The 15,041-nt window shown below is 38.6% G+C and overlaps 1 protein-coding gene across 1 annotated transcript in view; it reads right to left on the bottom strand.

Annotated features, from left to right (window-relative positions):
* Positions 1–2,193: 2,193 nt before the first annotated feature.
* Positions 2,194–15,041, bottom strand: part of LOC138354882 (C-type lectin lectoxin-Enh4-like) — a 29,506-nt gene continuing 16,658 nt past the window's right edge. Inside the window, exon 3 of the mRNA XM_069309362.1 lies at positions 2,194–2,525. Within this exon, the coding sequence (XP_069165463.1) occupies positions 2,293–2,525 (233 nt within the window). The 3' untranslated portion in view covers positions 2,194–2,292. The remainder of the gene's footprint in view (positions 2,526–15,041) is intronic.

The raw sequence follows: 15,041 nt of genomic DNA, 5'->3' as shown, positions 1-15,041 counted from the left end.
CGCGACCAGTGTAACACTCGCGACCAGTGTAACACTCGCGGCCAGTGTAACACTCGCGACCAGTGTAACACTCGCGGCCAGTGTAACACTCGCGGCCAGTGTAACACTCGCAGCCAGTGTAACACTCGCAGCCAGTGTAACACTCGCGGCCAGTGTAACACTCGCGGCCAGTGTAACACTCGCGGCCAGTGTAACACTCGCAGCCAGTGTAACACTCGCGGCCAGTGTAACACTCACAGCCAGTGTAACACTCGCAGCCAGTGTAACACTCGCGGCCAGTGTAACACTCGCGGCCAGTGTAACACTCGAGGCCAGTGTAACACTCGCGACCAGTGTAACACTCGCGGCCAGTGTAACACTCGCGGCCAGTGTAACACTCGCGGCCAGTGTAACACTCGCAGCCAGTGTAACACTCGCAGCCAGTGTAACACTCGCAGCCAGTGTAACACTCGCAGCCAGTGTAACACTCGCGGCCAGTGTAACACTCGCAGCCAGTGTAACACTCGCAGCCAGTGTAACACTCGCAGCCAGTGTAACACTCGCAGCCAGTGTAACACTCGCGGCCAGTGTAACACTCGCGGCCAGTGTAACACTCGCGGCCAGTGTAACACTCGCGGCCAGTGTAACACTCGCGGCCAGTGTAACACTCGCAGCCAGTGTAACACTCGCAGCCAGTGTAACACTCGCGGCCAGTGTAACACTCGCGGCCAGTGTAACACTCGAGGCCAGTGTAACACTCGCGGCCAGTGTAACACTCGCAGCCAGTGTAACACTCGCGGCCAGTGTAACACTCGCGGCCAGTGTAACACTCGAGGCCAGTGTAACACTCGCGGCCAGTGTAACACTCGCAGCCAGTGTAACACTCGCGGCCAGTGTAACACTCGCGGCCAGTGTAACACTCGCGGCCAGTGTAACACTCGCGGCAAGTGTAACACTCGCAGCCAGTGTAACACTCGCGGCCAGTGTAACACTCGCGGCCAGTGTAACACTCGCGGCCAGTGTAACACTCGCAGCCAGTGTAACACTCGCGGCCAGTGTAACACTCGCGGCCAGTGTAACACTCGCGGCCAGTGTAACACTCGAGGCCAGTGTAACACTCGCGGCCAGTGTAACACTCGCGGCCAGTGTAACACTCGAGGCCAGTGTAACACTCGAGGCCAGTGTAACACTCGAGGCCAGTGTAACACTCGCGGCCAGTGTAACACTCGCAGCCAGTGTAACACTCGCGGCCAGTGTAACACTCGCAGCCAGTGTAACACTCGAGGCCAGTGTAACACTCGCGGTCAGTGTAACACTCACGGCCAGTGCAAGACTTAAATATAGTCGAAGACCTCAGGAGAACAGCATTCAGGAACCTGTGTAAGGAATCATTCAGAATATTGTACACCACATATGTAAGACCAATCCTGGAGTATGCAGCCCCAGCATGGAGCCCGTACCTTGTTAAGCACAAGACGAAGCTGGAAAAAATTCAGAGGTATGCTACTAGACTAGTCCCGGAGCTAAGAGGCATGAGTTACGAGAAAAGGCTGCGAGAGATGCACCCTTACGACACTGGAAGACAGAAGAGTAAGGGGAGACATGATCAGTACCTACAAAATCCTCAGGGGTATTGACAAGGTTGATAAGGATAAACTATTCAACACTGGTGGTACGCGAACAAGGGGACACAGGTGTAAACTGAGTACCCAAATGAGCCACAGGGACGTTAGAAAGAACTTTTTCAGTGTCAGAGTAGTTAACAGGTGGAATGCATTGGGCAGTGATGTGGGTGAGGCTGACTCCATACACAGTTTTAAATGTAGATATGATAGAGCCCAGTAGGTTCAGGAATCTGTACACCAGTTGATTGACAGTTGAGAGGCGGGACCAAAGAGCCAAAACTCAACCCCCGCAAGCACAATTAGGTGAGCAATTAGGTGAGTACTTAAATATAGTGTAAGGCTGAGAGTTAGTGTAAGACTTAGCGATAGTGTAAGACTCAGATTGTGTAAAACTCAGAGATAGTGTATGACTCAGAAGTAGTGTAAGACTTTCAGGTAGAGCAAACCTCTAAGATTATGCTTAGTTCAAATCTATTAAGACTCACCCCCTAATTCGTGTTATAACAAGCTCTTAACTCTATAACTACCTCATAATTTGTGATGGAATGAAACTTAATAATGTTACCTTCAGGATAATTAACTAAAATGATTTTGCAAATGCCTTTTATTTAAACTACGTGGAAACATTAAAATAAAACAAGATTAAACAAGCCACTTATTCCTTTCATAGAGAGACGCCTCAACAAACTCAATTGGCAGGGTGATACTGACAAAGAAATCGGGAGAAAACCGAGCAGGAGTGATCATTGAGCATCGGGTCGAAATGCGATCGAAAATGTCCGCAGTATTCGTCTCCATCGAGGTTGTTTGGTTCACCAGGATACCAGTCTGCGGCGTCGACTGTGCGACCATCCAACCACTTCCACGTGCCATTTCTTCCATTGTCCTTGAAGCCCACGAACACATAAAGATGAATGTCTCCTGTGATAAGAATACAATGGAACAGTTGTAATAATATTGTATTAACTAGATTTGTACACGCATTCTCACTCAGTGCAGTTTTAGCACTCACACACACACACAGTGCAGAATGAAAATTACAGCTGCATAATTGAATGCAAGGAAAAGAAAACAATTATGTGCAATTGCATTCATAGCAATTACAATCGTATCAATTGCATTCAGTGCAATTACAATCAGAACAATTGCATTCAGAGCAATTACAATCGTATCAATTGCATTCAGTGCAATTACAATCGGAACAATTGCATTCAGAGCAATTACAATTGGAACAATTGAAATAAGAACAATTACAATCGGAACAATTGCATTCAGAGCAATTACAATCGAAACAATTGAAATAAGAACAATTACAATCGGAAGAGTTGCAATCAGAGAAAAACACCGTAATCATTGTCTTTAAAAAAATATTTTACAAAAATAAATATAACTATGGTAACATTTAAATACGTGCTGTGTAATGCAACTTAAAACAAGAATCATATGCAAAGTGTTGAGTTACCTAGACTTGGCATTTTTTAAAGAAGCAAGGGGTTGACTGCCTTTTTTAGTGGTGTTGTGCCAAGTATACAAGGAAAAGCCTCTAACATAGTATAGAAATGATTCAGAAGAGTATGTTGATCAAAGAACTAGATATAGCATAGCTCACATGGACTTGATAGAACGTTCCCAGAGCTACTGAAGGAATGTACTGACTAGTTCACTAATACAGTAAAGACAGGGCATGGTGTTATCATATATTGTAAGGAGGCGAGAGAGAAAGAAAAAAAGACGAGATGCAAGAAAATGTATATTTTAACCATATGATAATTGACAGTTTTAACTCAAACGAGAGTGAGATGGGCAGACTGCATAATCTGCATAATCTTGTACAGTTAGATAGTATTTGTCACCGTGCCACACATGACTTCCACTCCAACTGCAAGAGTCTTGTGTGTGCCTGGAAATAGCGAACGTTGCGTGTTAGGTATTGTGCAAGTCACTGAAGCTTGTCATGGACCATCCGTATAATGATGAAGGAGAGGATTTACCCTAATGTTTGCTACTGACATATATATATATATATATATATATATATATATATATATATATATATATATATATATATATATATATATATATATATATATATATTTATATATATATATATATATTGTGACGATAATCTCTTTCAAGAGAGATTTAGCCTGCTCTTCCCTACATCATTCACGCCATTCTACAAGTACAAGATACTATATTGAAGATACGTCCACCAGTATCGCCAAACGTTTTGCCCAGGAAGCAAAGCGTACCTTGCACCACCCGACACGCCGGCTCCACCCGTTATCAACAAGCAAACTACCCATTCTCCGCCTGCCTGCTCCTGATTGGCTGGTGTATCGCCGACCACACCTGCACCTGCACTCACGCCTCCTACCTGAGTCGACGTCTGGGCCAGCTCACGCTGTACTCCTCAGAATATCTCTGTGCCCTTAGAAGTTGACATCTCTCTCTGGTAGACTAAGCCCTGGCTGTCGTGTACTAAGGGAGGTGGCAGCTTTAGCCAGTATTCTCAGCACCTGATTAATATTATTATTGGACAAACATAACAGCTCCCCTTGTATCTGGTATAATCTACGACAGAACAACTGACCACTATCCTACCTTTCTCATAGCGAACATGGACATAACACCACCAAAAAGCAAGAAACTTTCATTTAGGCTACACAGTGAATCAGCTTTAGACAATCTTATAGAGGCACTTCACAATATTAACTGGGATTCTGAATTCAATAATACCCATGATATAAATTCATTAGCTAACCTCTTCCTCTCCAAAACTCTAAGCCTCTACAACCTTCATTGTCCCCTTCTTACAAAGCAAGTAACTGACAAAAGATTAAACAATCCATGGCTCACAAGTGGCATTCTCAACTCAATCAACAAGAAACATGAATATGAAAAGAAAGTTGGGATTGGCCTAGTTTCAAAGGAAGTAGCTAAAAGGTACTCATCAATGCTTACCAGTATCATAAGAAAGGCAAAACTTGCATATTATGTGAATAGATTCAATGAAGCAAAAGGCAACATGAAAAACACTTGGAAAACAATCTCTAGTATCCTAGGAACTAAACAACACTCACATAACCAAATAAAACTCTACAAGGATGGGGATATACCGTCAACTGATTTAGAAATGGCAAATGAATTTAATAGTTTCTTTTCATCGGTTGGTGCTAATCTTGCCAGTAAAATCCCACAGATTCAGACACATATTAACACATATCTCTCAGGCAGCTATCCAAACTCTCTTCTCCTTTCACCAATCAGCCCGGCAGATGTTGTGTCCATCATACACTCTCTAAAAACCAAGGCAGGGAACACCAGTGAAATTCCGTCCATTGTGTACAAGAGAGCCTCCCATGCCCTTGCCCCACCCATAGCACTACTGTTCAACAAATCTATAGAGTGTCACACCTTCCCTGATATCCTCAAAAAAGCAAGAGTAACGCCAGTCCATAAAGGAGGCAATCCGGCGGACATAAACAATTATAGACCAATATCAAATCTACCCATTCTATCAAAAATATTTGAAAAAATTATTTACAAACAGCTCTATTCCTACCTCGTAAAATTCGACATACTCAGCCCCTGCCAGTTTGGCTTCCGGTCCCAAAAGAGCACCAACGATGCAATCATTAGTCTCCTTGACGTTATCTACTCAGCCCTTGACAAAAAAGAGTTTCCGATTGGACTCTTCATTGACCTAAGAAAAGCCTTTGATACTGTTAATCACAACTACCTCTTACTTAAACTCCAGCATTATGGAATCCGAGGCCTTGCCCTTGACTACATCCGATCCTATCTTAGTGACAGACACCAATATGTAACCATCAATGATACAACTTCTTGCACTCTACCAATTACCGTTGGAGTGCCACAGGGCAGCATCTTAGGACCTCTTCTATTTCTTATATATATAAACGATCTGCCTAATGTCTCTAATATTCTCAAACCTATATTGTTTGCTGACGATACTACCCTTATCTATTCAAACCTCAACCCACATACACTAAATAATGTTGTGAATAATGAATTAAAAAAAGTCCACTTATGGATGTCAACGAACAAACTAACATTAAACATCGAAAAGACTTACTACATCTTATTTGGAAGCAAATCATCAAATGCAATTCAGCTACAGATAGACAACATTAACATCAGTAATAAAAATGATGGCAAGTTTCTTGGCCTATTCCTAGACAAGAGACTCAACTTCAGCACCCACATTCAACACATAACTAAGAAAGTCTCTAAGACAGTTGGTATACTCTCTAAAATCAGATATTATGTTCCTAACTCTGCTCTCCTCTCACTATATTATGCACTAATCTACCCCTATCTTAATTATTAACTTGGATGAAAAACTTGGATGAAAAAACGATTCTTCGCGGCAGGGGATCGTATTCCAGGGACCATAGGATTAAGGACTTGCCCGAAACGCTACGCGTACTAGTGGCTGTACAAGAATGTAACAACTCTTGTATATATCAAAAAAAAAAAAAAAAAAAAAAAAAATTATGGTATCTGTGCATGGGGGTCTACCACTGCAAACCACCTTAAGCCCATCATCACACATCAAAAATCTGCTATCAGAATAATAACTAACTCTGCTTTCAGACAGCACTCAGCTCCCTTGTTTAAATCCCTAAACTTGCTAAATATTAACTCCCTCCACACATTCTCTTGTGTCAACTACATTTACAAAACCCTGTTCTTAAATGCAAACCATGCTCTGAAACTCTCCCTGGACAGATGTAATAGGACCCATTATCACCACACCAGAAATAAATATCTCTTTGATATCCCCAGGGTCAAACTTAATCTGTGTAAACACTCTATGCAAATTAAGGGACCTAGTTTATGGAACTCACTCCCTAGTGAATTGAAAAACTGTAAAACTTTTGCCTTATTTAAAAGCAAAACCAAAAAGTACCTAACTTCATCTTCTTAGTTTCCTACACTGAGCTTTAAATTTGCTCTGCACCTAGTGTTACCCAATCTCCTAATTTTTATGTAGTATCAAACACCCTTATCATTGTGTTCATTGCTGTCTTCTTTTATGTGCTAGCCATATACTGTATTGTGACTACCAATTTTTGTCAACTACCATTCAAGCTGTCATTGCAATCAATCTTAGCTACCTATGTGCTTTAATATACTGTACCTACAATTTTCTCTCATCTTCTTTTTTTCATTTCATGTAACTGTTATCATTTTTTTGTCAATAAATTTTGCAAGTATTTACCTCCTTAAAATTTTCTTAGATTAAGGACCTGCCCGAAACGCTGCGCGTGCTAGTGGCTTTACAAGACTGTAATTACCATATTTGTATCCTCACATTCCTTATGTACATTCTTGTATATGCATAAATAAATAAATAAATAAATAAATAAATAAATTGTCTTGCACTTCATTCTAATTTAGAGTAAATTTCACAATTCATTAATTATTCATGTCGTTTTGTTTGTTGACTTGTTTTGAATTTTACGTAAGCCAAGGGATTGTCTTTGTTCATATCTTGTTTTCTAAAGTAATTAAAATTTCATTGTTTATATTTTGTGTTTTGAGTGTCTTCCCATTACCTTACCACAGACAAACAGGCAAGCAGTCTCTTTTTTTCTGTAAGTGTGACAAGGCATTGCCACCTGCCATTGGAGGACTGCCGAACATCAACACTCCAACACTTTACCGTCACAATATATATATATATATATATATATATATATATATATATATATATATATATATATATATATATATATATATATATATATATATATATATATACATATATATATATATATATATATATATATATATATATATATATATATATATATATATATATATATATATATATTAGTATATTTTGGTAGCAGTCTTTCCTGTAGACATATATTATTAAATATGACCGAAAAAGTAAGATTAATAATTCTAACACGAATTTTCTCAATCTTTCGTACATTACGCTTCACTATTGGAGGTAAATCAAAAATCAATTCTCCAAAATTCATTTTTATTTCTAGTCTGACGCGACACGGGCGCGTTTCGTAAAACTTATTACATTTTCAAAGACTTTAGTTCACAAATACACAACTGATTAGAACTTACGTATCTCCTATTTTATATCTACATTTGAGTGAGGTGGGAGGGGTGATGTGGCATTAACACAAGACAGAACAAGAGGGGATATTAATAGGGTATTAAAAGTATCAACACAAGACAGAACACAAACAATGGGTATTGAATAGAAGTGTTTGTAGAAAGCCTATTGGTCCATATTTCTTGATGCTTCTATATTGGAGCGGAGTCTTGAGGTGGGTAGAATATAGTTGTGCAATAATTGGCTGTTGATTGCTGGTGTTGACTTCTTGATGTGTAGTGCCTCGCAAACGTCAAGCCGCCTGCTATCGCTGTATCTATCGATGATTTCTGTGTTGTTTACTAGGATTTCTCTGGCGATGGTTTGGTTGTGGGAAGAGATTATATGTTCCTTAATGGAGCCCTGTTGCTTATGCATCGTTAAATGCCTAGAAAGAGATGTTGTTGTCTTGCCTATATACTGGGTTTTTTGGAGCTTACAGTCCCCAAGTGGGCATTTGAAGGCATAGACGACGTTAGTCTCTTTTAAAGCGTTCTGTTTTGTGTCTGGAGAGTTTCTCATGAGTAGGCTGGCCGTTTTTCTGGTTTTATAGTAAATCGTCAGTTGTATCCTCTGATTTTTGTCTGTAGGGATAACGTTTCTATTAACAATATCTTTCAGGACCCTTTCCTCCGTTTTATGAGCTGTGGAAAAGAAGTTCCTGTAAAATAGTCTAATAGGGGGTATAGGTGTTGTGTTAGTTGTCTCTTCAGAGGTTGCATGGCGTTTCACTTTCCTTCTTATGATGTCTTCGATGAAACCATTGGAGAAGCCGTTATTGACTAGGACCTGCCTTACCCTACAGAGTTCTTCGTCGACTTGCTTCCATTCTGAGCTGTGGCTGAGAGCACGGTCGACATATGCGTTAACAACACTCCTCTTGTACCTGTCAGGGCAGTCGCTGTTGGCATTTAGGCACATTCCTATGTTTGTTTCCTTAGTGTAGACTGCAGTGTGGAAACCTCCGCCCCTTTCCATGACTGTTACATCTAGAAAGGGCAGCTTCCCATCCTTTTCCATCTCGTAAGTGAAACGCAGCACGGAACTCTGCTCAAATGCCTCCTTCAGCTCCTGCAGATGTCTGACATCAGGTACCTGTGTAAAAATGTCGTCAACATACCTGCAGTATATGGCCGGTTTCAAGTTCATGTCGACTAAGACTTTTTGCTCGATGGTACCCATGTAGAAGTTTGCAAACAGGACACCTAGGGGAGAACCCATGGCGACCCCATCTACTTGCTTATACATGTGCCCATCCGGGCTCAAGAAGGGTGCCTCTTTAGTACAAGCTTGGAGTAGTTTCCTCAGAATATTTTCTGGCATGTCAAGAGGAGTACAAGCTGGATCACGATACACTCTGTCGGCTATCATTCCGATTGTCTCGTCCACAGGTACGTTGGTAAACAGCGATTCTACGTCCAACGAGGCTCTTATCCCTGTGGCCCGTGTGCCCCGCAGTAAGTCAACAAATTCCTTTGGAGACTTCAGGCTGAAGGTGCAAGGAACATAAGGAGTCAGCAGGCCGTTGAGTCGCTTCGCCAGTCTGTACGTGGGTGTGGGTATCTGGCTAATGATTGGCCGAAGTGGGTTTCCAGGCTTGTGCGTCTTGACATTTCCATACGCATATCCAGGTTTATATTCCCCAATGATCTTTGGCAGGTGGAGTCCGGATTTCTTGGCGTTCACAGTTTCGATCAGTTTGTTGACCTTTGCTTTTAATTCGGCTGTAGTGTCCTTCGTTACCCTTTGGAACTTAGTTTGGTCAGAGAGTATGATGTTCATTTTCGCCAGATATTCGTCTTTTTTAAGAATGACATATATTGGCGACTTGTCACCTCTCCTGACAACTATCTCCTTGTTCTCACGAAGGCTTTTAGCTGCCGCTTTAAGCTCGGGGGACAGTATGGTGCTTCTGTAGTTGCCTCGATTCTTTCCTTCTTCTGCAATAAGTTCTGCTTGTAAGGTATCTTTGGTAGTGACCTTCTTTTGTGTCTCGAGGTCGAATATGTCGTCCAACAGAATTTCCAACTCTACTTTCCGGGCCATCTCACTCGGTCTGGACATAACATGACAGTTTATGCCCAGATTTAGGAGAGTGACTTGGTCCTCAGTGAGGTTAATTCCTGCAAGGTTCAGGAAGCCATCTCTTGGTCGTGGAATTGCCATAGGTCCTCCATATAATGTTGTTAGTTTCTTGATAATCCTTGTTTCAGTGCTGAGGTGATGTTGGTCTGTGAGGATGTCGAGGTGTTGTTCAATGCGGGTACGGATACTATGGTCGATGTTGCTATTTCTCCACTCGTTTGTAGCATGAAGTAGTTGCGTTTTGTTGTCTTTGATTTCATTCTCTGCCTTGTATATCTGATCACGAATCAGATCCTGGCGATATTTTATCGTGAAGGCTTGATTCCTTGCTGCTGGGTCGTGCGCTTTAATATTAGTATATTTTGGTAGCAGTCTTTCCTGTAGACATATATTATTAAATATGACCGAAAAAGTAAGATTAATAATTCTAACACGAATTTTCTCAATCTTTCGTACATTAAGTAAGACTGCCCTGACAGGTACAAGAGGAGTGTTGTTAACGCATATGTCGACCGTGCTCTCAGCCACAGCTCAGAATGGAAGCAAGTCGACGAAGAACTCTGTAGGGTAAGGCAGGTCCTAGTCAATAACGGGCCTTGCATAGTAGGCTGACAAGTGCGTTCTGGCTACTAGGTACGACATATATATATATATATATATATATATATATATATATATATATATATATATATATATATATATATATATATATATATGTCGTACCTAATAGCCAGAACGCACTTCTCAGCCTACTATTCAAGGCCCGATTTGCCTAATAAGCCAAGTTTTCATGAATTAATCTTTTTTCGTCTACCTAACCTACCTAACCTAACCTAACCTAGCTTTTTTTGGCTACCTAACCTAACCTTACCTATAAATATAGGTTAGGTTAGGTTAGGTAGGGTTGGTTAGGTTCGGTCATATATCTACGTTAATTTTAACTCCAATAAAAAAAAATTTACCTCATACATAGAGAAAAGGGTTGCTTTATCATTTCATAAGAAAAAAATTATAGTAAATATATTAATTCAGGAAAACTTGGCTTATTAGGCAAATCGGGCCTTGAATAGTAGGCTGAGAAGTGAGTTCTGGCTACTAGGTACGACATATATATATATATATATATATATATATTTATATATATATATATATATATTTATATATATATATATATATATATATATATATATATATATATATATATATATATATATTTATATATATATATATATATATATATATATATATATATATATATACATATGTCGTACCTAGTAGCCAGAACGCACTTCTCAGCCTACTCTGCAAAGCCCGATTTGCCTATTTAGCCAAGTTTTCATGAATTATTTGTTTTTCGACTACCTAACCTAACCTAACCTAACTTTTTCGGCTACCTAACCTAACCTAACCTATAAAGATAGGTTAGGTTAGGTTAGGTAGGGTTGGTTAGGTTCGGTCATATATCTACATTAATTTTAACTCCAATTAAAAAAAATTGATCTCATACATAATGAAATGGGTAGCTTTATCATTTCATAAGAAAAAAATTAGAGAAAATATATTATTTCATGAAAACTTGGCTTATTAGGCAAATTGGGCCTTGCATAGTAGGCCGAGAAGTACGTTCTGGCTACTAGGTGCGACATATATATATATATATATATATATATATATATATATATATATATATATATATATATATATATATATATATGTGGTACCTAGTAGCCAGAACGCACTTCTCGGCCTACTATGCAAGGCCCGATTTGCCTAATAAGCCAAGTTTTCCTGAATTATTATATTTTCTCAATTTTTTTTCTTATGAGATGATAAAGCTACCCATTTCATTATGTATGAGGTCAATATTTTTTTATTGGAGTTAAAATTAACGTAGATATATGACCAAACCTAACCAACCCTACCTAACCTAACCTAACCTATCTTTTTAGGATAGGTTAGGTTAGGTAGGCGAAAAAGTTAGGTTAGGTTTGGTTAGGTAGGTTAGGTAGTCGAAAAACAATTAATTCATGACAACTTGGCTTATTAGGCAAATCGGGCCTTGCATAGTAGGCAGAGAAGTGCGTTCTGGCTATTAGGTACGACATATATATATATATATATATATATATGTCGTACCTAGTAGCCAGAACGCACTTCTTGGCCTACTATGCAAGGCCCGATTTGCCTAATAAGCCAAGTTTTCCTGAAATAATATATTTTCTCTAATTTTTTTCTTATGAAATGATAAAGCTACCCATTTCCTTATGTTTGAGGTCAATTATATTTTATTGGAGTTAAAATTAACGTAGATATATGACCGAACCTAACCAACCCAACCTAACCTATCCTAACCTATCTCTATAGGTTAGGTTGGGTTAGGTAGCCGAAAAAGTTAGGTTAGGTTAGGTTAGGTAGGTTAGGTAGTCGAAAATTAATTAATTCATGAAAACTTGGCTTATTAGGCAAATCGGGCCTTGCATAGTAGGCAGAGAAGTGCGTTCTGGCTACTAGGTACGACATATATATATATATATATATATATATATATATATATATATATATATGTCGTACCTAGTAGCCAGAACGCACTTCTCAGCCTACTATTCAAGGCCCGATTTGCCTAATAAGCCAAGTTTTCATGAATTAATATATTTTCTCTATTTTTTTTCTTATGAAATGATGAAGCTACCCATTTCATTATGTATGAGGTCAATTTTTTTTTATTGGAGTTAAAATTAACGTAGATATATGGCCGAACCTAACCAACCCTACCTAACCTAACCTAACCTATCTTTATAGGTTAGGTTAGGTTAGGTAGCCGAAAAAGTTGGGTTAGGTTAGGTTAGGTAGGTTAGGTAGTCGAAAGAACATTAATTCATGAAAACTTGGCTTATTAGGCAAATCGGGCCTTGCATAGTAGGCTGAGAAGTGAGTTCTGGCTACTAGGTACGACATATATATATATATATATATATATATATATATATATATATGTCGTACCTAATAGCCAGAACTCACTTTTTGGCCTACTATGCATGGCCCGATTTGCCTAATAAGCCAAGTTTTCCTGAATTAATATATTTTTTCTAATTTTTTTCTTATGAAATGATAAAGCTACCCATTTCATTATGTATGAGGTCAATTTCTTTTTATTGGAGTTAAAATTAACGTAGATATATGACCGAACCTAACCAACCCTACCTAACCTAACCTAACCTATCTTTATAGGTTAGGTTTGGTTAGGTAGCCGAAAAAGTTAGGTTAGGTTAGGTTAGGTAGGTTAGGTAGTCGAAAAACAATTAATTCATGAAAACTTGGCTTATTAGGCAAATCGGGCCTTGCATAGTAGGCTGAGAAGTGCGTTCTGGCTACTAGGTACGACATATATATATATATATATATATATATATATATATATATATATATATATATGTCGTACCTAGTAGCCAGAACGCACTTCTCAGCCTACTATGCAAGGCCCGATTTGCCTAATAAGCCAAGTTTTCATGAATTAATTGTTTTTCGACTACCTAACCTACCTAACCTAACCTAACCTACCTTTTTCGGCTACCTAACCGAACCTAACCTATAAAGATAGGTTAGGTTAGGTTAGGTAGGGTTGGTTAGGTTCGGTCATATATCTACGTTAATTTTAACTCCAATAAAAAAAAATTGACCTCATACATAATGAAATGGGTAGCTTTATCATTTCATAAGAAAAAAATTAGAGAAAATATATTAATTCAGGAAAACTTGGCTTATTAGGCAAATCGGGCCTTGCATAGTAGGCTGAGAAGTGCGTTCTGGCTACTAGGTACGACATATATATATATATATATATATATATATATATATATATATATATATATATATATATATATATATATATATATATATATATATATATGTCGTACCTAGTAGCCAGAACGCACTTCTCAGCCTACAATGCAAGGCCCGATTTGCCTAATTAGCCAAGTTTTCCTAAATTAATATATTTTCTCTAATTTTTTTCTTATGAAATGATAAAGCTACCCATTTCATTATGTATGAGGTCAATTTTTTGTTATTGGAATTAAAATTAACGTAGATATATGACCGAACCTAACCAACCCTACCTAACCTAACCTAACCTATCTCTATAGGTTAGGTTCGGTTAGGTAGCCGAAAAAGTTAGGTTAGGTTAGGTTAGGTAGGTTAGGTAGTCGAAAAACAATTATTTCATGAAAACTTGCCTTATTAGGCAAATCAGGCCTTGCATAGTAGGCTGAGAAGTGCGTTCTGGCTCTTAGGTACGACATATATATATATATATATGTCGTACCTAGTAGCCAGAACGCACTTCTCAGCCTACTATGCAAGTCCCGATTTGCCTAATAAGCCAAGTTTTCATGAATTAATTGTTTTTCGACTACCTAACCTACCTAACCTACCTAACCTAACCTAACCTAACTTTTTCGGCTACCTAACCTAACCTAACCTAAAAAGATAGGTTAGGTTAGGTTAGGTAGGGTTGGTTAGGTTCGGTCATATATCTACGTTAAATTTACCTCCAATAAAAAAAATTGACCTCACACATAATAAATTTTGTAGCTTTATCATTTCATAAGAAAAAAATAAGAGAAAATATATTATTTCAGGAAAACTTGGCTTATTAGGCAAATCGGGCCTTGCATAGTAGGCTGAGAAGTGCGTTCTGGCTACTAGGTACGACATATATATATATATATATATATATATATATATATATATATATATATATATATGTCGTACTTAGTAGCCAGAACTCACTTCTATGCCTACTTTGCAAGGCCCGATTTGCCTAATAAGCCAAGTTTTCATGAATTAATTGTTTTTCGACTACCTAACCTACCTAACCTAACCTAACCTAACGTTTTCGGCTACCTAACCTAACCTAACCTACAAAGATAGGTTAGGTTAGGTTAGGTAGGGTTGGTTAGGTTTGGTCATATATCTACGTTAATTTCAACTCCAATAAAAAATATTGACCTCATACATAATGAAATGGGTAGCTTTATCATTTCATAAGAAAAAAATTAGAGAAAATATATTAATTCAGGAAAACTTGGCTTATTAGGCAAATCGGGCCCTGCATAGTAGGCCGAGAAGTGCGTTCTGGCTACTAGGTACGACATATATATATATATATATATATATATATATATATAATATCTCGTACCTAGTAGCCA

The sequence above is a fragment of the Procambarus clarkii genome, chromosome 65 (genome assembly GCF_040958095.1).
Source record: "Procambarus clarkii isolate CNS0578487 chromosome 65, FALCON_Pclarkii_2.0, whole genome shotgun sequence".
NCBI lineage: Eukaryota > Metazoa > Arthropoda > Malacostraca > Decapoda > Cambaridae > Procambarus > Procambarus clarkii.
Note: the sequence above shows the minus strand (reverse complement) of the source record. Positions and strands in the feature narration are given on the sequence as shown.